This window comes from Lissotriton helveticus, chromosome 7, assembly GCF_964261635.1.
Source record: "Lissotriton helveticus chromosome 7, aLisHel1.1, whole genome shotgun sequence".
Lineage (NCBI taxonomy): Eukaryota > Metazoa > Chordata > Amphibia > Caudata > Salamandridae > Lissotriton > Lissotriton helveticus.
The window spans coordinates 1,536,364,379-1,536,389,240 of record NC_136068.1 but is presented as its reverse complement, the minus strand read 5'-3'; the positions used below and the strand labels follow the sequence as shown (position 1 = coordinate 1,536,389,240).

Sequence of the window (24,862 nt, the reverse complement as noted above, 5' to 3'; positions counted from 1 at the left end):
TGCTCCAAGAGGTAGGCTGGATCAGTTGGGTGTTTTGATCACTGTGCTTGTCCTACTGCTGCTCCCTTGTATTCCCAGTGGTGTTATATGAGGCTGTGTTCTTTGTTTTTAGTATGTGGAGATCATGAGCACCAAGCAGTGTGAGCTCGACCAGTTTGTGGCAGATGGATACAAGGCAGCGCTCACGGAAGAACGCAGACGCTACTCCTTCCTGGTGGACCGGCAGTGCGCAGTCTCAAAACATTTTAGTGGGTACCACAGCAAGGTAAGCTGGGCTCATGCCTCAGGTGTTCAACCTGTCTTATGGTACCCTTTTTGGGATAGTGTTCTGTAGGACCAAAGTGAAACCGAGCATCACTGGAGCACGCCTCAAACAGCCACAGCAAAGAAAGTCTTATGTGAATGAAACGGTCTCCATGCTTTCCCTGGAGTTTACTGCAAGAGTAATATTGCCTAGTTAAACTGCTGCATTACTACCATAAGGAAGGATGTAGCCAGATAAATAAAACACGCCTTATTTTGAACCTTACACAAAATAGTACTGAGCAAGCGAGGGATGCTAGTGAGTCTGATACTAACTCAGTAGGTTGCCATCTTCCTTTTCTTCCTTCTTTCTATTCATTTCTGTCCTCATCCACCCATTATTCCTCCATCTGCAGGACTTTGCTTTGCATTTCACAGATTTGTCCAGTAACACCCCCGCTCATAGCACTGAAGTTGAGGGGGGCGTTGATGGCAGCCCTAAAAGTAAGACCCCATTAAGCCCATGAAACTGGGAGCAGATCATTTGTCTGCATGCACGAGCGTGTTTGTGGCCCAAGCACTTGAGACTGGCAGCTAACTACTGCTGGAATCTCCTTCTCACAGACATTCTGAAATGAAGAGGGCAGAGTTCTTCCCCCTGCACACGCCAGCACTTCACTAACGCATCCACACTCCTGGCTGGATCTAGACAATGGTGAACTCCAGGAGCAGTGACACCAGGTACCTAGGATCCGGGCGAGAGCTCTGGTCACCTACGCTCGCTACCCTGGAATCGCCGAGTGCCAGGGCTCGCCTCTTAACCACCCGTGATGACATGTTTCTCAAACCCTGATGCCCCATCTATTTAGGGGTGTGAGCCATATGCATTCCTCTAACTCCATACTTGCCAACTCTACCAAGTTAGACACCTTCCTTCTGCTTTTAAGGCAGTTCTGCTGCCTGCAGTTTCAGGCTTCCCACCCTGCTGCTTTTTATAGGCCCTCTCTATTCATATGCAGTGAATTACCAAGCCTTTCCCATGCTGCCAGAAAAGACTGCATTCAGCAACCCTTGCAGCCAATGAGAGCCCCTGAGTGCGGGGCTTGCCACTGCCTCCTTGCTCCAGTGTGAGTCCTGTTTCATTTTTTTGTTTACACTTCTTTATCCACATTTTCTAGAAGGTGACGAACAGGGTTAACACATATGCAGCCATGAATTAAGTTACGATCAGAAGACATATGGTCGAGGCTATAACATGGTGAGCCCTGTTTCATTCTGCCCAGTGGGGGTGGGACCATGCCAGTGAAGCGCCTTCCAAAGAGACCTGCCAGAGTAGGCACCTCTTAGCTAGCCAGGGTGTGGTGGTGTGTGCAGAAGGCACTTACTTTTATTTTTTATTTCAACAATTTTTATTAGAAAAGAAAAAAAAATCTTATACAATACAGAGAAAGAGAAGGCAATGTAGGACATTGTTATTGTGCTGTTGCAGTTACATTTGGCTTACACAACATATGTTAAGGCATCAAAAAAACGAAAGTAACTATTCGTGGCCCGTAGCTTTACTAGAGTGGAGACATATTGCATTACCTTCGAGGGAGGAAAAAGAAAAAGGTAGAGAAAGAAAGGATGAGAGATAGGAAAGTGGTATTTAGTTAATACCAAGGTCCCCTAGTTTAGTGTTGGGAGGTGGAGAGATACAATATTTTGGAGATGTGCATTCTGCCTAAGGCGGCTTATGAGATCCAAGGAAGCTGTCTAGCCTGTGCCACATCTCTCCTTTTGAGTGCATCTCAGGGGAGTATTTTAAAGTTATGTTGTCCGCCCCCCTTAGGAAAGTTATCCAGTTGAACCAGGTCTTGAAAGTCGCTTTCCTTGTGTCTTTCCTGTTGGAAAGAATTGTTTTTACCGCCGCTGTGAATAGACGGTCTAACAGATGGCTATCATCTTGTGACTGGAGTTCTGGCTCCATGAACGCCGTGACTACACTATGGAAGTGTATAGGTGGTGAGTATTCTAGGATGTTGTGTATGAATTCCGTGACTTTTCCCCAAAAGGTCCTAACTCTGGGGCAGTGAAAAATGAAGTGTGCCAAGTCTCCCTTCTGTTCATGGCAGTTCCAACAAAGGTCATTATTACTGAGACCGACTGTTGCTAAGCGTGCCGGGGTCCAGTAGGTTTTGTGGAGGAGCCAGTATTTTGTCTGGGCTAGTGTTGGTGTGACTTTGTTCTTTGACGCAGATGTCCATAGCTGTTGCTTTTCAGTCTCGCTAAAAGGGCTGTTACGCTGAGTTTCCCAGTAATCGATTGTTTTGTTATTTAATCTCGATGTGCTCATGCTCAGGAGTTTGTATAAGTGCGACGTTTGGTGACCGATTTTGTTTAGTTTAGTCATGCATTGGAGGATTGACGGGACTTCTTTGCTAAGGTCTGCCCTTGTAAGGGCCGCCCTGATTTTTAGGAAGCTGTAGAACTTTTGTCTGGGAGGTTATGTTTTTGTTTTAAGTTGGTGAAGGTGAGTGGGGTATTATTCTCTTCTAGCTGGCTCAGGTTGGAGATTCCCTTATTCGCCCATGAGTTAAAGCTAATTGTTTTATCCCTGTATTTTATTTTGGTGTTTGTCCAGAGAGATTCCCATTTCGTGTTCCTAATACTCTTCTCCATTTTTATGTCTACTTTAAGTAAGGCATTCTTAGTGTTTTGGAGTATTATGTTGTTAGCCTCAGGGTGTTTGTTTGCCGTGAGTAGGGCTAAGGGGGCTAGGCCGTTTAGCATTGCTCTCTCTACCTCAAACCATACCGGCGTGTAATTCTGCTGTGGTGTCAACCAGTGTATCCCCTGTCTAGCTAAGCATGCTTTCTGTAAAGTCTTATAGTTGGTTAAATTAAGTCCCCCCAGATTTTCATTAAGCCTTAGTTTCTGTAGACTTATTCTGGCTTTCTTGTCCCTCCAGAGGAATTTGTTTATTAATATGTCTAATTTCTTGTGGAAATCTTCCGTAAGTGTAAGTGGGAGCATGCTGAGCAGGTAGTTGACCATGGGTGTTAGCATAATTTTTATTGTTTCTACTCTACCCCACCAGCTAACGTATTTTTGTGTCCTTGAATCGGTTCTATTCTTTAACTTCTCCAGCAGTGTTTTTTCATTCTGGTCAAGAGTCTATTTTAGGTCTCTCCCGAAGTAGATACCCAGATATTTTATATAACCTTTCTGCCAGGCCAATCCAGAGTTACCTAAAACACATTTTGTTGTGTGAACGTTTAGAGGTTTGCATTCCGATTTGTCCTTATTGAGTTTGTATCCAGCTACCCGTGAGTATGTATCAATGGTGTTCATTAGGGCTTCTATAGAGGTGCCTGGTTCTTCCGTTGTGATGAGTATATTGTCTGCGTATGCAGCAAGTTTGACCGTGTTACCTTTGATTGGGATTCCTTTTATTTCTGTGTTATTTCTAATCATTGTAAGGAGTGGTTCAAGGGATAGTAATAAGAGTGCTGGGGATTGTGGGCATCCTTGTCTGGTTCCTCCCTGTTGGCTAAGGTGCCACCGTTGATGACCACCTGGGCTTTTGGGTCATTGTATAGGGCCATCACCATTCTCTTGTACTTATCTCCCAGTCCAAATTTTAGCATGCACTGTTCGAGGAAAGGCCAAGACACTCTGTCAAAAGCCTTTTCGGCATCTAGGGCAATCATCGATGCCGGATTAGTGTTTGTTGCTGAGTGGTTTAGTAGGTGGCATAAAAGTCTCATGTTATCGTGAGACATTCTATTCTTCAGAAAGCCCACCTGCGAGTTGTGTATTAACTTTGGGAGCTGTGCATTTAGCCTGACTGCTAGGACTTTTGCATAAATCTTGCAGTCTACGTTAATTAAGGAGATAGGTTGGTAGTTTTGCGGGTGGTGTGCGTCTTTGCCTTCTTTTGGGATGACTATTATGTTAGTTTTAGCCATCGAGAGCGTTATTCTCCCTTCCATGATACAGTGACTAAAGACTTTCCTCATTGTTGGTCTAACTAGCTGAAGAAACTGTTTGTTAAAGCATGCCGTAAACCCATCCGGCCCTGGTGCTTTATTGTCTTTTAGGGATGCCACTGCTTTGTCTATTTCTGCCTCGTGATGTCTTGCTCTAGTGTGGTTCTTTGCTCATCTGTCAGTTTAGGTAGGGCTAATTTGTCTAGTAGGCTAGCTCCCCCATCCTTATTCAGATCCTTGTCCTTACTGTAAGATCTTCATAGAACTCTTTAAAGACCCTGAGTATTTCTTTGTTTGTTGTTTGTGAGGTCTTGTTGGTGTCAGTTATTGCTGCTATTGTGTGTTGCCTTTGTTTGCTTTTTAGGTATAAGGCTAGTTGTTTACCTGCTTTATTTGCTGCACATAGGTTGATGGCTTTGAACTTGTTTATCCAGATACCTGCCCTTTCGCTTAGTATTTTGTTGAGCTCATATTTCTTGCTAGTCAGTTCAGTAAGTGTGTTCTTGTCCGATAAATTGGAGCTGTGGGTCCCCTCTAGGTCCTTGATCTCATTTTCTAATTCTAGTACCCTCTTGTTTCTGTCTTTATTCATTCTTGCCTTTATGTCTATGACTGTGCCTCTAATTGTGGCCTTCATGGCGTCCCAGAGTATTCCCTTATCTACGTTTGGGGTATCGTTGTGTTTAAGGTATTCCTTTATGGCCTCTTCTATACTGGTTACATTTGCTCCTACTTTTATTATGTCATTGTTAAACCTCCAACTGCGGCTAATGTTCTCGTTATGGCGCCCATTTAACGTTAGGCTGATATGGGAATGATCTGATATTGTTCTTGGTGCAATTTCAGTATGTTCGATGAGGTGTGTGTGCGTGGAAGACATAAAGTAAAGTAAAGTCCACATTTGTAAAGCGCACAATCACCCGTAAAGGTCTCTAGGCGCTGGGGGCCGTCGGGAAGATTAAGCGAGCTATTGCCCAGAGTCACATGGTGCTGGGCTAATGTGCCGCCGGAGCCGGGGATCGAACCGTGATCCCCAGATTCCAGCGTCAGTCGCCCTGGCCGCGGCGCCACACCTCTCGACATGAGGATGTAGTCGATCCTGCTGCATGAGTTGTGTGGGTGTGAGTAAAAGGTATAGTCCCTAGTGTCAGGATGCTGTAGTTTCCAGGGGTCTCTAAGCTGCAATTTGACGCACAACTTTTTAAGAGTGTTTTGTGTATGCGTGCGGTGGCTGCTTAGTTGAGGATGTCTATCTATGTTGTGATCTAGTACCTGATTAAGGTCCCCCGCTACGATCAGTAGATCGTCTGTGGGGAGGGTGTTCAGCCTGTTCTCGCCCTCTTCCCAAAAGGCCCTGTCGTCCGTGTTTGGCCCGTAGATGTTGGCTATATGGATCTTTTTGTCACCCCGTTTGAAGCTTGTTATTAACAGTCTCCCATCCTCATCGGCGTAGCACTCTTGTGCTGTTAGTCTGGAGTTTTTGTTTATTAGTGTCATAACATCTCTCATCTTGCCCACTGCCGGTGAGCAGAAATCTTGCCCTATCCACTTCGATTTAAAGCGTTGTGCATCGTCAGTCGTCAGCTTGGTTTCTTGTAGAACAATCACGACTCCCTTTAGCTTAGCAAGGTGATCTAATGTCTTCCTTCTTTTAACAGGGTGATTGAGCCCTTTAACATTAAACGATATAACCTTTAAGTTTTGACTGTAGTTGTGTTTTTGTAACCTGTGTCATTTTTCCACCTGAGCATCGCCTTTTATTGATAAGTTCCTGTGAGGTATCTGACTCCCTGTCTTAAGGTCTGCGTCTCCATCCTTCATTACCTCCTCATCTTGCATCAAGTATCCGGCTGTCCGAAGTAAGAAAAAGGATAGAGAGAAAGAAAGTAACTAGAGTGTAAAGATACGATGTCAAAAGACCCCCCTTCCTCCCCTGCCTCCTTTCCTCCCCGCCCCCTCCCCCGAACATTTGTGATACGAGCGTGCGCCAGCAACGTTCCCCCCTTCCCTGAGGATACTTGTTAAAACCAATGACTAAAAACTAAAATAGGCGTTATTACTCTGCTGTTCCCCTTCTGATCCCATTGGTTACGTCTATCCGGGTACCTCCCCCCCCCCCCCCCCCCCCCGCCAAGTCACAGTTCACAGAACCCTTATTACTGTTATTTCCCATAAGGATACTTTTGTCGCATGCTCCTTTCCTATGACCACTTTGTAGAAGAGATATGAATAAGTATATTGAGGTAGATCTGCTGTATCTTGAGGTAGAACCTTGTTGTCTGGCTGCAGAGAGGTAGTAAGTTGTTTGTTCACCGCGTGTATTTAAATGTTTAAAACTGCACGACTTACAGAGTGGGCCATTTTTCTAGCTACCTGATTGGCAAATGGTGGATACTTTTATTGTGGTGCCCAGCCTTATGTTGTTTCCCGGTTTGACCCTGGAGGAGAGACAGATAGACATCACTGCACCAACGTCTCTTCAGAATCCATAATTTGGTGCAGTAGACAAAGTTTAACTTCCGTTCTTTATCAAGGATGCTTGGTTTGAAGTCAGTCGGCTTGGTCACAAATTAAACATGTAGGCTACGGCTCCGGGAAACTGAGATTACTGACAAACGGAAGTGATGTCTGGTTCACTCGTGTTTCTGTGCCCTCCGATGTAGATCTTAACTTGTGTTAAGATAAGCCAAGTGCATTTTGTTTAAAAACGTTCATTAATTTACAAATGTAATGCTTAGGAGGTGCACACTTGAAGTGTGAAAGTCAGGAAGCTAGAGTGTCAAGATACTAGAGAATTTGATGGAGTAGAAGAGGGTGTCAAGATTGTGCAGGAAAGCAATATAATGCAGATATAGTGGGAAGGGGGATGAGCTGCTGAGCCAATGCAACAGCATTTAAAAAGACATAAACACTAAGGAAACAAGCATTGGCAAATTCAAAAGATCTGGCATTGACCACATATTGGGTTTGGCAGTGCAGGTATTGTAGTGGGTTTTGCGGAACTTTAATGTTGGGGGAGATGCTGAGCCCTAATAAATCTAAAAGAAAAACATTAGCTAAAAGTAAAACAGTTTTTAGTCTCAAAAAGCACATATTGCCATAGTAGCCCCTGTCACTTAAGCGATCTTTAGGTAAAAGCCACACCGAGAAAGTGCCTTAGGGGTGAAAGTGAGGATACAATCTTGACTATTATAAGAAGAGCAAGCAGTTACTGGATAGATTAGCGAGAAGGAGCAGCTACAGAAAAATAGCGCTCAAAAGAGCTTCAGGTGCAGTGGCACAGGAGCATAGACGTCAGAGAAGTGAAATTCATATCAAATATTGTTGTTTTTATACTTCCCATTTGAGGGCTGGGATCTAGTTATATGCCTACACTAGGGACACACTGCTGAGCAAAAATATCTTCTTGTGATTGCAAGTGAATGTGAAAGGGAGCAGCACATATGTTTTTTCCTTGCAGTCCCCTGAGCAGAGATAGGTCTGAGACCACAGCTGCACAAAGTGGAGTAGACAGTCTAGACAGTCGCTTGTCCAGCGACAGCTGCAATAGCACACAGGTCCACCTGTCACTAACAGCGCACAGGCCCACCTGTCAATAACAGCACACAGGCCCACCTGTCACTAACAGCAACCCGGCCCACCTGCCACTAACTGCACACCGGCCCACCTGCCACTTACAGCACACAGGCTCAAATCTGTCACTGACCTACCACATCTTACTGAATTCAGGACATATATTGTGGAGTAGTGTGGCTCACTGGTTAGAGGCGGCAGACCCGGGAGCAGAAGGCGGCCCGGGACCAGGGTTCAATTCCCGATGCGGCAAGGTCGTGGACTTGGGTCAGCGGACTCAATAATTCTCGCTTCGGTGCTTACTCTAATCAGGGGTTCCACTCGGCAACTCTGGCCATTAGCTTGCCTAATCTCCACAACGGCCCCATCAACTCCGGGGATGCCTGGCTCCACCTTGGGGACTCCCAGCAGGGACCATCCCACAGGGAAAGCCAGGACGGGTTCCCCAGAGTTATACAGCGCCAGGAAACCTAAGGACGGGTAGCAGTGCGCTTTACAAGCTCAAATACATGCAAATACATATTGGGGGGAGCAAGCCGTCGATTTAAAAGCCACGAAAAACGCTACCACGTTATCAAAAGGACGAGAATGTTGAAACACGCCTCTGATGCTTTAACAGATATTTTAAACCCTAGAGATACGTTATGGGGGAATCCAATTGAAATAGAATCTAATAGCACCATCCAAGTATAAAAGCCAATTCTTACACTGGGAAGGAAACAAGCTTCCGGGGACCGGTTTCTGGCATTTCAGCCGTCTTCGGCCCGGCTTGCTTGAATCCTGATGGTGCAATGAGCAAGGGACTCACATCTGAGTATACCCTTCCACGCTTAGGGTGGACAAAATTATTTACAACAAGGGGTGGTGATGGACAGAGTCTCTGAATTAAGCAGAATACTCTCACCCAGTCAAGAGATCAGGGCTGGATCCAACACCGTTTTTTAGCTCATTGCACCATCCCAGTTTCAGAACCCGGCTGTATGCAAATTAGTCTGTCCCTGGCCCAGTGCATCATGGGAACAGGGCAGACCAGACTACAAAAGCCAATTCTTACACTGGGAAGGAAACAAGCTTCCGGGGACCGGTTTCTGGCATTTCAGCCGTCTTCGGCCCAGCTTGCTTGAATCCTGATGGTGCAATGAGCAAGAGACTCACATCTGAGTATACCCTTCCACGCTTAGGGTGGACAAAATTATTTACAACAAGGGGTGGTGATGGACAGAGTCTCTGAATTAAGCAGAATACTCTCACCCAGTCAAGAGATCAGGGCTAGATCCAGCACCGTTTTTTAGCTCATTGCACCATCCCAGTTTCAGAACCCGGCTGTATGCAAATTAGTCTGTCCCTGGCCCAGTGCATCATGGGAACAGGGCAGACCAGACTACAAAAGCCAATTCTTACACTGGGAAGGAAACAAGCTTCCGGGGACCGGTTTCTGGCATTTCAGCCGTCTTCGGCCCGGCTTGCTTGAATCCTGATGGTGCAATGAGCAAGGGACTCACATCTGAGTATACCCTTCCACGCTTAGGGTGGACAAAATTATTTACAACAAGGGGTGGTGATGGACAGAGTCTCTGAATTAAGCAGAATACTCTCACCCAGTCAAGAGATCAGGGCTAGATCCAACACCGTTTTTTAGCTCATTGCACCATCCCAGTTTCAGAACCCGGCTGTATGCAAATTAGTCTGTCCCTGGCCCAGTGCATCATGGGAACAGGGCAGACCAGACTACAAAAGCCAATTCTTACACTGGGAAGGAAACAAGCTTCCGGGGACCGGTTTCTGGCATTTCAGCCATCTTCGGCCCGGCTTGCTTGAATCCTGATGGTGCAATGAGCAAGGGACTCACATCTGAGTATACCCTTCCACGCTTAGGGTGGACAAAATTATTTACAACAAGGGGTGGTGATGGACAGAGTCTCTGAATTAAGCAGAATACTCTCACCCAGTCAAGAGATCAGGGCTAGATCCAACACCGTTTTTTAGCTCATTGCACCATCCCAGTTTCAGAACCCGGCTGTATGCAAATTAGTCTGTCCCTGGCCCAGTGCATCATGGGAACAGGGCAGACCAGACTACAAAAGCCAATTCTTACACTGGGAAGGAAACAAGCTTCCGGGGACCGGTTTCTGGCATTTCAGCCGTCTTCGCCCGGCTTGCTTGAATCCTGATGGTGCAATGAGCAAGGGACTCACATCTGAGTATACCCTTCCACGCTTAGGGTGGACAAAATTATTTACAACAAGGGGTGGTGATGGACAGAGTCTCTGAATTAAGCAGAATACTCTCACCCAGTCAAGAGATCAGGGCTAGATCCAACACCGAGCTAAAAAACGGTGTTGGATCTAGCCCTGATCTCTTGACTGGGTGAGAGTATTCTGCTTAATTCAGAGACTCTGTCCATCACCACCCCTTGTTGTAAATAATTTTGTCCACCCTAAGCGTGGAAGGGTATACTCAGATGTGAGTCCCTTGCTCATTGCACCATCAGGATTCAAGCAAGCCGGGCCGAAGACGGCTGAAATGTCAGAAACCGGTCCCCGGAAGCTTGTTTCCTTCCCAGTGTAAGAATTGGCTTTTGTAGTCTGGTCTGCCCTGTTCCCATGATGCACTGGGCCAGGGACAGACTAATTTGCATACAGCCGGGTTCTGAAACTGGGATGGTGCAATGAGCTAAAAAACGGTGTTGGATCTAGCCCTGATCTCTTGACTGGGTGAGAGTATTCTGCTTAATTCAGAGACTCTGTCCATCACCACCCCTTGTTGTAAATAATTTTGTCCACCCTAAGCGTGGAAGGGTATATTCAGATGTGAGTCCCTTGCTCATTGCACCATCAGGATTCAAGCAAGCCGGGCCGAAGACGGCTGAAATGCCAGAAACCGGTCCCCAGAAGCTTGTTTCCTTCCCAGTGTAAGAATTGGCTTTTGTAGTCTGGTCTGCCCTGTTCCCATGATGCACTGGGCCAGGGACAGACTAATTTGCATACAGCCGGGTTCTGAAACTGGGATGGTGCAATGAGCTAAAAAACGGTGTTGGATCTAGCCCTGATCTCTTGACTGGGTGAGAGTATTCTGCTTAATTCAGAGACTCTGTCCATCACCACCCCTTGTTGTAAATAATTTTGTCCACCCTAAGCGTGGAAGGGTATACTCATATGTGAGTCCCTTGCTCATTGCACCATCAGGATTCAAGCAAGCCGGGCCGAAGACGGCTGAAATGCCAGAAACCGGTCCCCGGAAGCTTGTTTCCTTCCCAGTGTAAGAATTGGCTTTTGTAGTCTGGTCTGCCCTGTTCCCATGATGCACTGGGCCAGGGACAGACTAATTTGCATACAGCCGGGTTCTGAAACTGGGATGGTGCAATGAGCTAAAAAACGGTGTTGGATCTAGCCCTGATCTCTTGACTGGGTGAGAGTATTCTGCTTAATTCAGAGACTCTGTCCATCACCACCCCTTGTTGTAAATAATTTTGTCCACCCTAAGCGTGGAAGGGTATACTCAGATGTGAGTCCCTTGCTCATTGCACCATCAGGATTCAAGCAAGCCGGGCCGAAGACGGCTGAAATGCCAGAAACCGGTCCCCGGAAGCTTGTTTCCTTCCCAGTGTAAGAATTGGCTTTTGTAGTCTGGTCTGCCCTGTTCCCATGATGCACTGGGCCACGGACAGACTAATTTGCATACAGCCGGGTTCTGAAACTGGGATGGTGCAATGAGCTAAAAAACGGTGTTGGATCTAGCCCTGATCTCTTGACTGGGTGAGAGTATTCTGCTTAATTCAGAGACTCTGTCCATCACCACCCCTTGTTGTAAATAATTTTGTCCACCCTAAGCGTGGAAGGGTATACTCAGATGTGAGTCCCTTGCTCATTGCACCATCAGGATTCAAGCAAGCCGGGCGAAGACGGCTGAAATGCCAGAAACCGGTCCCCGGAAGCTTGTTTCCTTCCCAGTGTAAGAATTGGCTTTTGTAGTCTGGTCTGCCCTGTTCCCATGATGCACTGGGCCAGGGACAGACTAATTTGCATACAGCCGGGTTCTGAAACTGGGATGGTGCAATGAGCTAAAAAACGGTGTTGGATCTAGCCCTGATCTCTTGACTGGGTGAGAGTATTCTGCTTAATTCAGAGACTCTGTCCATCACCACCCCTTGTTGTAAATAATTTTGTCCACCCTAAGCGTGGAAGGGTATACTCAGATGTGAGTCCCTTGCTCATTGCACTATCAGGATTCAAGCAAGCCGGGCCGAAGACGGCTGAAATGCCAGAAACCGGTCCCCGGAAGCTTGTTTCCTTCCCAGTGTAAGAATTGGCTTTTGTAGTCTGGTCTGCCCTGTTCCCATGATGCACTGGGCCAGGGACAGACTAATTTGCATACAGCCGGGTTCTGAAACTGGGATGGTGCAATGAGCTAAAAAACGGTGTTGGATCTAGCCCTGATCTCTTGACTGGGTGAGAGTATTCTGCTTAATTCAGAGACTCTGTCCATCACCACCCCTTGTTGTAAATCACCTGCCACTAACAGCACACAGGCCCACCTGCAACTAACAGCACACAGGCTCACTTGCCACTAACAGCACACAGGCCCACCTGCCGCTAACAACACTCAGGCCTACCTCCCACTACCAGCACACAGGCCCACCTGTCACTAATGGCACACAGGCCCACCTGCCACTAACAGCACTCAGGCCTACCTCCCACTAACGGCACACAGGCCCACCTGTCACTAACGGCACACAGGCTCACCTGTCACTAACGGCACACAGGCCCACCTGTCACTAACAGCACAGAGGCCCACCTGTCACTAACAGCACACAGGCCCACCTGTCACTAACAGCACACAGGCCCACCTTCAACTTATAGCACACAGGCCCACCTATCACTAATGGTACACGCAGGCCTACATCCCACTAACAGCACACGGGCCCACCTGTCACTAACAGCACACAGGCCCACCTATCACTAACGGCACACAGGCCCACATTCCATCACCACCCCTTGTTGTAAATAATCACATTCCACTAACAGCACACAGGCCCACCTGTCACTAACAGCACACCAGCCCACCTGTCACTAACAGCACACAAGCCCACCTTCAACTAACAGCACACAGGCCCACCTTCAACTAACAGCATACAGGCTCACCTAATCACTAACAGCACACCGACTCACCTATCACTAGCAGCACACAATCCCACCTGTCATTAACAGCACACAGGCTCACCTGCCGCCAACAGCACTCAGGCCTACCTCCCACTACCAGCACACAGGCCCACCTGTCACTAACGGCACACAGGCCCACCTGCCGCTAACAGCACTCAGGCCTACCTCCCACTAACGGCACACAGGCCCACCTGTTACTAACGGCACACAGGCCCACCTGTCACTAACGGCACACAGGCCCACCTGTCACTAACAGCACAGATGCCCACTTGTCACTAACAGCACACAGGCCCAACTGCCACTAACAGCACACAGGCCCACCTTCAACTAACAGCACACAGTGCCACCTGTCACTAACAGCACACAGGCCCACCTTCAACTTATAGCACACAGGCCCACCTATCACTAACGGTACACAGGCCCACATCCCACTAACAGCACACGGGCCCACCTGTCACTAACAGCACATGGGCCCACCTATCACTAACGGCACACAGGCCCACCTGTCACTAACAGCACACAGGCCCACCTTCAACTAACAGCATACAGGCTCACCTGTCATTAACAGCAATCAGGCTCACCAGGCTCCACACAGGCCACCTTCAACTTATAGCACACAGGCCCACCTATCACTAAGGGTACACAGGCCCACATCCCACTAACCGCACACGGGCCCACCTGTCACTAACAGCACACAGGCCCACCTGTCACTAACAGCACACCAGCCCACCTGTCACTAACAGCACACAGGCTCATCTATAACTGACAGCACACAGGCCCACCTGTCACTAACAGCACACCGACTCACCTATCACTAACAGCACACAATCCCACCTGTCATTAACACCACACAGGCTCACCTGTCATTAACAGCACACAGGCTCACCTGTCACTAACATAATAATTACAAAAAGGGGGTGGTGATGGACAGAGTATCTGAGTTAATCAGAACACTCCTACCCAGTCAACAGATCAGGGCTTGATCCATCACCGTTTTTTAGCTCACTGCACCATCCCAGTTCAGAACCTGGCTATATGCAAATTAGTCTGTCCCTGGCCCAGTGCATCATGGGAACAGGGCAGACCAAACTACCAAGCCAATTCTTCACTGGAAAGGAAACAAGCTTCCGGGGACCGGTTTCTGGCATTACAGCCGTCTTCGGCCCGGCTTGCTTGAATCCTGATGGTGCAATGAGCAAGGGACTCATGTCTGAGCATACCCTTCCACACTCATGGTGGCCAAAATAATTACAAAAAGGGGGTGGTGATGGACAGAGTATCTGAGTTAATCAGAACACTCCTACCCAGTCAACAGATCAGGGCTTGATCCATCACCGTTTTCTAACAGCACACCGACTCACCTATCACTAGCAGCACACAATCCCACCTGTCATTAACAGCACACAGGCTCACCTGCCGCTAACAGCACTCAGGCCTACCTCCCACTACCAGCACACAGGCCCACCTGTCACTAACGGCACACAGGCCCACCTGCCGCTAACAGCACTCAGGCCTACCTCCCACTAACGGCACACAGGCCCACCTGTTACTAACGGCACACAGGCCCACCTGTCACTAACGGCACACAGGCCCACCTGTCACTAACAGCACAGATGCCCACTTGTCACTAACAGCACACAGGCCCACCTGCCACTAACAGCACACAGGCCCACCTTCAACTAACAGCACACAGTGCCACCTGTCACTAACAGCACACAGGCCCACCTTCAACTTATAGCACACAGGCCCACCTATCACTAACGGTACACAGGCCCACATCCCACTAACAGCACACGGGCCCACCTGTCACTAACAGCACATGGGCCCACCTATCACTAACGGCACACAGGCCCACCTGTCACTAACAGCACACAGGCCCACCTTCAACTAACAGCATACAGGCTCACCTGTCATTAACAGCAATCAGGCTCACCAGGCTCCACACAGGCCACCTTCAACTTATAGCACACAGGCCCACCTATCACTAAGGGTACACAGGCCCACATCCCACTAACAGCACACGGGCCCACCTGTCACTAACAGCACACAGGCCCACCTGTCACTAACAGCACACCAGCCCACCTGTCACTAACAGCACACAGGCTCACCTATAACTGACAGCACACAGGCCCACCTGTCACTAACAGCACACCGACTCACCTATCACTAACAGCACACAATCCCACCTGTCATTAACAGCACACAGGCTCACCTGTCATTAACAGCACACAGGCTCACCTGTCACTAACATAATAATTACAAAAAGGGGGTGGTGATGGACAGAGTATCTGAGTTAATCAGAACACTCCTACCCAGTCAACAGATCAGGGCTTGATCCATCACCGTTTTTTAGCTCACTGCACCATCCCAGTTCAGAACCTGGCTATATGCAAATTAGTCTGTCCCTGGCCCAGTGCATCATGGGAACAGGGCAGACCAAACTACCAAGCCAATTCTTCACTGGAAAGGAAACAAGCTTCCGGGGACCGGTTTCTGGCATTACAGCCGTCTTCGGCCCGGCTTGCTTGAATCCTGATGGTGCAATGAGCAAGGGACTCATGTCTGAGCATACCCTTCCACACTCATGGTGGCCAAAATAATTACAAAAAGGGGGTGGTGATGGACAGAGTATCTGAGTTAATCAGAACACTCCTACCCAGTCAACAGATCAGGGCTTTATCCATCACCGTTTTCTAACAGCACACCGACTCACCTATCACTAGCAGCACACAATCCCACCTGTCATTAACAGCACACAGGCTCACCTGCCGCTAACAGCACTCCGGCCTACCTCCCACTACCAGCACACAGGCCCACCTGTCACTAACGGCACACAGGCCCACCTGCCGCTAACAGCACTCAGGCCTACCTCCCACTAACGGCACACAGGCCCACCTGTTACTAACGGCACACAGGCCCACCTGTCACTAACGGCACACAGGCCCACCTGTCACTAACAGCACAGATGCCCACTTGTCACTAACAGCACACAGGCCCACCTGCCACTAACAGCACACAGGCCGACCTTCAACTAACAGCACACAGTGCCACCTGTCACTAACAGCACACAGGCCCACCTTCAACTTATAGCACACAGGCCCACCTATCACTAACGGTACACAGGCCCACATCCCACTAACAGCACACGGGCCCACCTGTCACTAACAGCACATGGGCCCACCTATCACTAACGGCACACAGGCCCACCTGTCACTAACAGCACACAGGCCCACCTTCAACTAACAGCATACAGGCTCACCTGTCATTAACAGCAATCAGGCTCACCAGGCTCCACACAGGCCACCTTCAACTTATAGCACACAGGCCCACCTATCACTAAGGGTACACAGGCCCACATCCCACTAACAGCACACGGGCCCACCTGTCACTAACAGCACACAGGCCCACCTGTCACTAACAGCACACCAGCCCACCTGTCCCTAACAGCACACAGGCTCACCTATAACTGACAGCACACAGGCCCACCTGTCACTAACAGCACACCGACTCACCTATCACTAACAGCACACTATCCCACCTGTCATTAACAGCACACAGGCTCACCTGTCATTAACAGCACACAGGCTCACCTGTCACTAACAGCACTCAGGCCACCTTCAACTTATAGCACACAGGCCCACCTATCACTAAGGGTACACAGGCCCACATCCCACTAACAGCACACGGGCCCACCTGTCACTAACAGCACACAGGCCCACCTATCACTAACGGCACACAGGCCCACATCCCACTAACAGCACACAGGCCCACCTGTCACTAACAGCACACCAGCCCACCTGTCACTAACAGCACACAGGCTCACCTATCACTGACAGCACACAGGCCCACCTGTCACTAACAGCACACAGGCCCACCTTCAACTAACAGCATACAGGCTCACCTGTCATTAACAGCAATCAGGCTCACCTATCACTAACAGCACACCGACTCACCTATCACTAACAGCACACAATCCCACCTGTCATTAACAGCACACATGCTCACCTGTCATTAACAGCACACAATCCCACCTGTCATTAACAGCACACATGCTCACCTCTCATTAACAGCACACAGGTCCACCTGCCTCTACAGCACACAGGCTCACCTGTCACTAACAGCACACAGACTCACCTATCACTAACAGCATACAAACCCACTGTCATTAACAGCACACAGGCCCATCTGCCACTAACAGCACACAGGCCAACCTGCCTCTACAGCACACAGGCTCACCTGTCACTAACAGCACACAGGCACACCTGCCACTAACAGCACACCCGCCCATCTGCCACTAACAGCAGAGGCAGAGGTCTGCTGAGCTATTGGTAGATTGGTGCACACCTGCCTGATTCTCTTTATATCCCTCTGTCTGATCTGCTTGTCTGGGGGAACCAGGGAACAGAGGAATTGAGAAAGTAGAACCTCCACAGGATGAATCACGGTCGCAGACTGATGCCTGCACAAAGCTCCAAGAGGCCATGTAATTGACAAATGCTGCGCTACACAAATACCCAGTAACATAGCATAACAGGTTATTCTGTGATACCAAGGCAAGATTACCTATTGACTAGACTGACTGCGATAAGTTAATAGTACATATTGTTATTGTAGTTGTTACGCCACTGCAATGTTTGCATGAGTTTGCTTTCAATCTTCCCTGTACCCCTCACTGTCAACAACTCCCTTACTCCCAGCGATTCCTTCTGATACGGCCTGCATGCCTTGGTCTTACTGACTTTCTTCTTCCTCCCAGGTGAAGGAGCTCCTGAGTGCGAAGCTGCCAGTGTGGCAGCAGTCGTGTACACAGCCAACCAAACTACCAGAGCGAGCCTTGGTGCTGGTAAAGCAAACTGCAAACAACTCCTCCGTGGTGCCCGTCATCTCGGAGCCGGTGCCCAGCACCAAACCACTGGAGGTGCCCCCAGAGCTGGCACCTCTCCTTGGTGGTGGTGGGCTATCACTCAATCATGTAAGTCACTCCTGCTTGAAAGAACACTGCACTGGTGCACTGTGAACAGTGACAACTTCAGAGTCAATTGCAATGTTGTGTCCTAAAATGATGTGATGAGAAGGACTGGCTTTGGCTGATGGGTGGCAGAGCTACAAAGCTATGCACAGGGATACAAGAAAAGCACAATTACAAATCAAGAGCCCAGTGCTGCCTGCCCACACCCCTGCATGGTGAACATCAGGATAATAGCTGTAAATAGTGGGCACCTTCCTTGCTGAACACCTGTGAAAACTGAACCAAGGGCCGAGTCAGTAACTAGTTGATTCAGTCTCGATGATGTGACAAGGGGTTAATCAAATCTCCAGCCAGGAACCAGTATTTCTGGAGAATTTCAGTTTTTCTCTCCTGCAGGCACATAATAGTTTAAAACCACTCATCTGATTGGCACAGTGTTTCGTAAAACATATGGCATTGGTCGATGAGAAATCAGCTGAGAAGGGTTTTTATGTAATATTTTGGCGATCCCCAAGGGGGTAGCTTAATGTTCCGCTTGTTATAGCTGCCCGGTAGGTGCTGGTCCGGGTGCTAACTGTGGAGTTCCAGCTCTGTAGACATGGGCCTAGGTTGCCATGTCTAGGTGACAAAGTGTCAGTGATGGCATCTGGAACACTAGTTTGGCCAATTGACTGTTTGATCAATTAATAAGAACATGCTTCCTTGCACTGAACCTGAGGTCGGTGGACGTTGGAGTATCAGTCGAGTCACAGAAGCAGGGTTAGCTGTCAGACTTCTTGTTTCGCTAGCTGGCAACAAGAATGTCTGTTCTCTCAGTGAGCAGAGCTTCTGGAAAGTAGAGTAACATATGCCTCTTCACTGTCACGCTTTTCTAGCTCTTCATCTGGTTTTCTAAACTGGCACATGGAACTGAGAGTGTAGTCAGATGGTGAATGATATGACACTAGCCTTAGCGGCCTGTACGTTGGTGCCTTAGCTTTTTTACCTTTAGTGTTTAATCCAAATGCCTTTATTTTGTATCTTAAGTTAGTAGATCCAATGTGAAGCAACAAGGGTCTTCCTCTCTGCTCACTCTCTGGCTTCATAGCAGAATGGCTCTGTTCAGTTACATTAGGTTGATATGTGCTTTGTTTACAGGTTTGCAGCCTTATTAATCAGATGTCACTGGTCAGTTCCATCTGAAGAGCCTGAGACCTCACCAGACATCCTGATGGGTGTGTCTGAGAGGCAGTGTTCGTAGAACCACGCCATTAGGCAAGATGTACTCAAAATCAAGGTATGGATTGGATAATTCAGTTTTGCAAACATGCAGCTATTTTCTTCTGACCTCTTTCAGAGAATGTCTGTCCAAGAAGTGCCTCCTCTGCCCAATGGAGGGCATCACCGGGCGCGGGTATCGAAGGACATGGGACCACCTGCTCCAAGTGAGCCACCACCTCCAGCTGCTGTACAGTGCCCTCCACAGCCAGCTCTCCCCGCCTCATTGACACCCCCATTGCTGAAGGTCAGCGATGTTTACTCCTGCACTCTTCCTATGCCCCGAAAACCAGCCTCCGAGAACCGACTGGCCACACTGGGTAAGCATCACATCATTGAACACTGCCTTGTTGTTTTGCTGTATAGCATTTTACTCCATTCCAGGGCTGTAGGGTTTCTATTTACCTAGGGGCCTATTTATAAAGCCTTTTGCATCACTCTTGCACCACGCAACGTAGTGCAAGAGCGTTGTACCCTTAAGACAGATATTTGAAGCCATGCAAAGCCACTTTGCATGGCTCTGAGTGGTTCCAAAAATATGGAGTAACACAACGCAGCGCCAATTACTTCTTTGCGTTAATCTGTCCTGGATAGGCGTTTCATGGGTGTTGCACAGATGTTGTCACGCAACACCCATGGATTTTAACTTATCTCCAGATTTTCAAGAACTTGTAAATCTGGGGTTGCACCAAAAAGATACACCTCCCCAGATGTGGTGTAACGAGGGAAAATATCTTTATTTCTCCTCTTTACTTCCTCTTTCTATGCATGCCGCATTGTGCAGCACACATAGAAAGAGGAATTTGCCTCTCAGGATTCTTTTTATGCAGGAGGGTGTCCCTTCTTGCACAAAAACAATCCTGTCTGCAATGCAGGCACCCTTACACCACCCTTACACCATGGTGCAAGGGGGCCTATTTTGGAGCTAGGTAGCCAAAACGGCACCAGCACAGGGACAAGGGCGGGAATGCATCGTATTCTTTTAAATACAGCACATTCCTAAATTTTCCCTGTAACGCAATGCATCTCAGCAAGTTGATGTGCAGTGCTGCGCTCCCTTACCATGCCATAATTATGGTCCTCGTTCTTTGAGGATCCCTTAGTGATTGGTTGCCAACACCATAATAACCGTTTCAATCTCTCGCCAGACTTAGCTCAGGAAAAATAATTTCAGATTGACATATCCCCCCCCCTCTGTGAAAACTGCTTGAAAACTCCTTCAGCTAAGCAATGTATTATTTTCCCATTCTGCACTAAGACCATTGCATGATGCGGTACGTGTGGATTTATCTGGCCCAGCAGGTAATGCGATTACATGCTAACATCCCAGCATAGTATGTTGTGGATATGGCTCATCAGGGTTTATAGATTTGGTATAGCTCAATGTGGTATTGTGTACTTTTGTAGTGCAGAGGGCTATTTTCAGGTTGTAACAAGAGTTGCTTTTTATTCATTTGGCACAGCACATACTTTTTTGAATTTGCAACAGCACAGGCTGGCACTCAAAGATTGTTCACATCCGACTTGAATTTACTGAGGGTGCAGTTCGCACTGCATTTTATGGGCTTGCACAGTAGTGCCCTTCATTCTACACACCTTTCTCGGCACACAATGACGCTTGATGGATCTGGAATCCAATGCGGATGGTGCTGCGTCATTTCATACTTCATGGTGTTCTGATTCAGCACATCTTGTGGAGGTATGTGTCCCCCTGGGCACTACTCGTGTCCTACGGATAGGCTCCATTACGCCGAACCGGGGATAACGGATTTGAACAGTCTGACGACTGGATCGATTGTGCCCTGACAAAGGGTAAACACCCGAAATGCATTGGATGCATACCATAATCCAGTCATTATGATATAAATTCTGCCACTTGAACTGAGCATGTGAAAAACTAAGAAATTATCACAAGGATCTCAATAAAACAAAATATGATTTGAACTTTCTTCTCATCATTTTTTGACTCACAATTTGAGGAGCCTAGCCTTATGACACGAGTAGTGCCCAGGGGGACACATCCCTCCACAGGATGTGCTGAATCAGATTTTATTCGACATTTTGAATGGAAGACGTTACCCCAGGAGCACACAAAATATTGATTATTGAAGCATCAATTTCCTTGAACTTGGTTGTTGTCGCGCGTATTTATCCATAGTGATACTTCATGGTGTTGACATAAGACAATGTGGCATTTCATTGTTTTTTCTGTTTGTCACACTAGCGGGCTTGGCATTTTCTGTGTTTGTGAGAACACTGTCTTATATTCCATCGGCATACCTGCACCTTTGACACTCACGACTTGGCAATGCTCAGGGTATTTCTGTGGATTTTGCACAGCAATCTGCATCTCTTTCACTGTAAGGGGTTAGCTTTGAGACGATTATTCTGCACACTCACACCCTTGCCAGGCGCTGCTAGTTATTTCTCATATTACATCATTTGTGACATGTACTATGACATCATTGATAACATCACTGTAACGTCTGACATTATCTCATTGATGGCAACACTGTGCATGTATAGTGAGGGCCACCAGTTATAATTAATTGAGATGACTATAACTGTTGAATTTCAGTGGTTTGTTCATTTAAAACAGTATGTTTTAACTGACACTCCAATCTATCTAATTATAACATCCCTTTACCCTTTTAATGTAAATTAAGATATTATTACAATGCCTAACTATAACGTCACTTTAACCTTTTTTTGTGAGAAAAAAAAAATATATATATAGATATATACGTAGACATTAACAGTAAGGTCATGAGCGTGTCTTTTGGCGCGTGAGTTATGGTTTTCACGGCTATCCTGCAAATGATGGATTTCGGCTCCAACCACAGCCTGTGGATTCCAGTGGCCTTTTAGTTTTATCTCATAGCTATAACCGCAGGTAATGAAATGATAATGCTTATGAATGTTAAGGTTAGAACGCCTTATTTCCCATGTATCATAGCATTTGCTGGTCCATAAAGCTAAGATACCTATGCATCTGTAAATAACCCCCGTATCCCCAAGTACTGAAGCGCGCTCTATCTAGCCTGTCTGTCTCTTCTATTCTCTCTCTCCATGTTTGTCTTTTTCTCTATTCTTCTCCGTCCTCTTCTCTCACTCACTGCCTCTCCTTCCTTGAGCTCACCAGAGGTGCTTGTTTAAGCATTCCTTATCATTGGTATCAATGACAAGGGGTGGGCCCCAGGAGATGCATTTATGATGTCACGGTACTTTAATTTAGATAAACCATCAGCTTACTTAGTGTGCAATCAATCCGTTCAGATGGCTGAAAGAGCAGGCACAACACCAAGAAAGAAACAGCATATTGATGACAAACATATCTAAGGAGTCTTGCTCCATCTACGCTGCTACATTGCGGAACCGCGTCCCCGCGCGCCTCAACCTTTCCGCGTTAGCCCTGCATTCCAGGAAATATATTAAAGACGCCTTTCTTCAAAGAGAAGCTAATAGGCCGTTTATGGACCACTTAGATCAGACAGTTGTAGAGCTCCATCGTGTGGCACGTTTATGGAACTTCTGCAAGATGTAGAGAAAAGCAAACAAACCCTTCCTTGTTCAAAGCGACAATGTGCAAATTGTTTTTTGTACAGAAAAGATGCAGATTAGTGCTGGAGATCAAAGGGTCTCAGTGAAAGTTTGAGACAGGTACTCAGAGCTTTAAGTTGGCCGGTTCAGACCAGGTAATAAATAAAAACGGACATTGAAACGGGTCCCTGTTGGGTCCTATATTATGTCAAAAACACTGATCGTCCCCTGCTCCTAGGCTTCACATTAGCATAAAGAGATACAGCTAGGGCCTGGAAGGGGGTGGTTGCCCCATCGGTCTCGACCTGGAAAAATGGCCTAGACTTTAGTATGGGCCTCGAGCTCCCCATCTTTGAGGCTAGAGGGTGCCCTAGGAAGCACTGTAAGATCTGGAGGCGCTGGGCGGATTATCAGGCTTTGGAGCTGGAACCGCCGAGGAGGGGCCGGGGTTGTGACCCGGAGTAGCCGGATGACCTCTCCTGTTCCTTGCATTTCCCTATGTGTGGCTCACGATTCTTCAATTGATAATGGTATTGTGGCTGTTGAGCTCTTGTGTGGACTGATGGCAGCCTGGGTCAGTTACATGTTGTTTCGGACTATGGAGACGGTGCACCTAGGGGTGGGGGGTTGGTTGGTTAAAGGAATTGATTTTTATTTGGATTGCCTTTCATATTTTCCTATTTTTCATTATGTAAAACCGTCAAAGTAATTGTTTTTTGTGTCTTTTATGCAGCAGTTGTCTCTGGGATTCAGAGGTCTGCATTATACGTGCTATTTTGACAAATGAAATCTGTTTCAGATATTTTTATTTAATCTTACATTTCCTTAGAGTGTTAGCTATTTCCAGGAGGTTGTTTTTCTATATTTTTTGCCATGTAGCCTACTAATACGGTATAGTGAATACTCTAAGCATAGTTGGGCTACATGGGCCAGATTTCCGAAAGTATTGCATTGCCCTTGCATCGTGCAAGGTGACACATGGTCAAAGCAAGCCTTAAGTTAGAGTCACTATGCCAGGCAGAGCAACATTCAGTAGCTCTGCGTGGCATAGTAAATCTGAAGTAACGCAGCGCAACTGGCTGCCTTGCGTTACTCTGGCCTGAGAAGGCATTCCATGGGTGTATCGTGGGTATTCCAATGCATCCACCAATGGACTTTGGTGAATTCCAAGATTTAGTACCAGTAATAAACCTGGGAATGAGTCAAATATGTACCTGTTCCAAGTGAAGGCACAACAAGGAGAAATAACTTTATTTTTGCTAGTTTTTTCCTCTTTCAGCATCAGGAAAAAGCCTCTGTAATGTATATTTTGAAGGATTGTACTCGCTGCATGAAAAGGTCCCTTCCAGCCACTCCAGCTGTCATCAAACTTTCCACTCCAACCGCCTCCCAGCCTCCCGCATCCTTATTACATCATGACTCACTAAGGTTCTAACAGTATGAGCCCAAGCTGTCACATATATAACACAGCTTGGGCTGTTACATATATATTACAGCCTCTAAGGATTAAGTTTGTGCAGGAATGTGTCCCATGCTGCATAAAAATAATCCAGCCTGTAATGCAGGCACCATTGCCCCATATTGCAAGGGTACCTCTGATGGTGCTAGGTTGCACTGTGAGGGACAGTTCAGGGAGAGAGCAGGAATGCGCCATATCGTTGGAGATATGGCGCATTCGTGCCCTCTCCATGTGACACAGCACAGCCAGTTGTTTTGTTGTGTTGTGCTCCATCACTTCTTCATAAATCTGGGCCCATGTGCTCATAACAGGCCATGGCTGAGAGGTTTGAGGTTGAGGCTGAAAGCAGTGAGTATTTCTAACAGTACCTGTCAGTGGGTCAAAAAGGTTTTCAAAATAAATGGTTATCAAATCATTGGCCTGTCTGCAGAACGCACACAGCAAAAGTCACATTTTGCAGGTGCAACAGTGTTTCTGTGCAAAAGTGCGTGAAGGAGGTGCACAGAAGTCAAAATATTGACAAGGCAAAAGAAAAAGAAAATGAAGTGCTTACAGGTTAGTGGGTGCATTGTATTTTTGGGGGTGGTGATGCGAAGGAGATGCAAGGAAGTGCATTTAGAAGAGAGAGAAAAAAGGTGCTGAAGAGGAGAGAGATGAGGTGTAAAATACGCACGTGGAGGAGATTTAGAGA

General features: G+C 47.4%; 1 protein-coding gene across 2 annotated transcripts in view; it reads left to right on the top strand.

Annotated features, from left to right (window-relative positions):
• The window catches only part of LOC144770456 (BAR/IMD domain-containing adapter protein 2-like), a 368,945-nt gene that overhangs the window by 267,165 nt on the left and 76,918 nt on the right, over positions 1–24,862 (top strand). For both annotated transcript variants that reach the window (XM_078654979.1, XM_078654981.1), the window contains exons 7-9: positions 113–265; positions 17,703–17,918; positions 19,252–19,492. In XM_078654979.1, the coding sequence (XP_078511105.1) occupies positions 113–265; positions 17,703–17,918; positions 19,252–19,492 (610 nt within the window). The remainder of the gene's footprint in view (positions 1–112; positions 266–17,702; positions 17,919–19,251; positions 19,493–24,862) is intronic.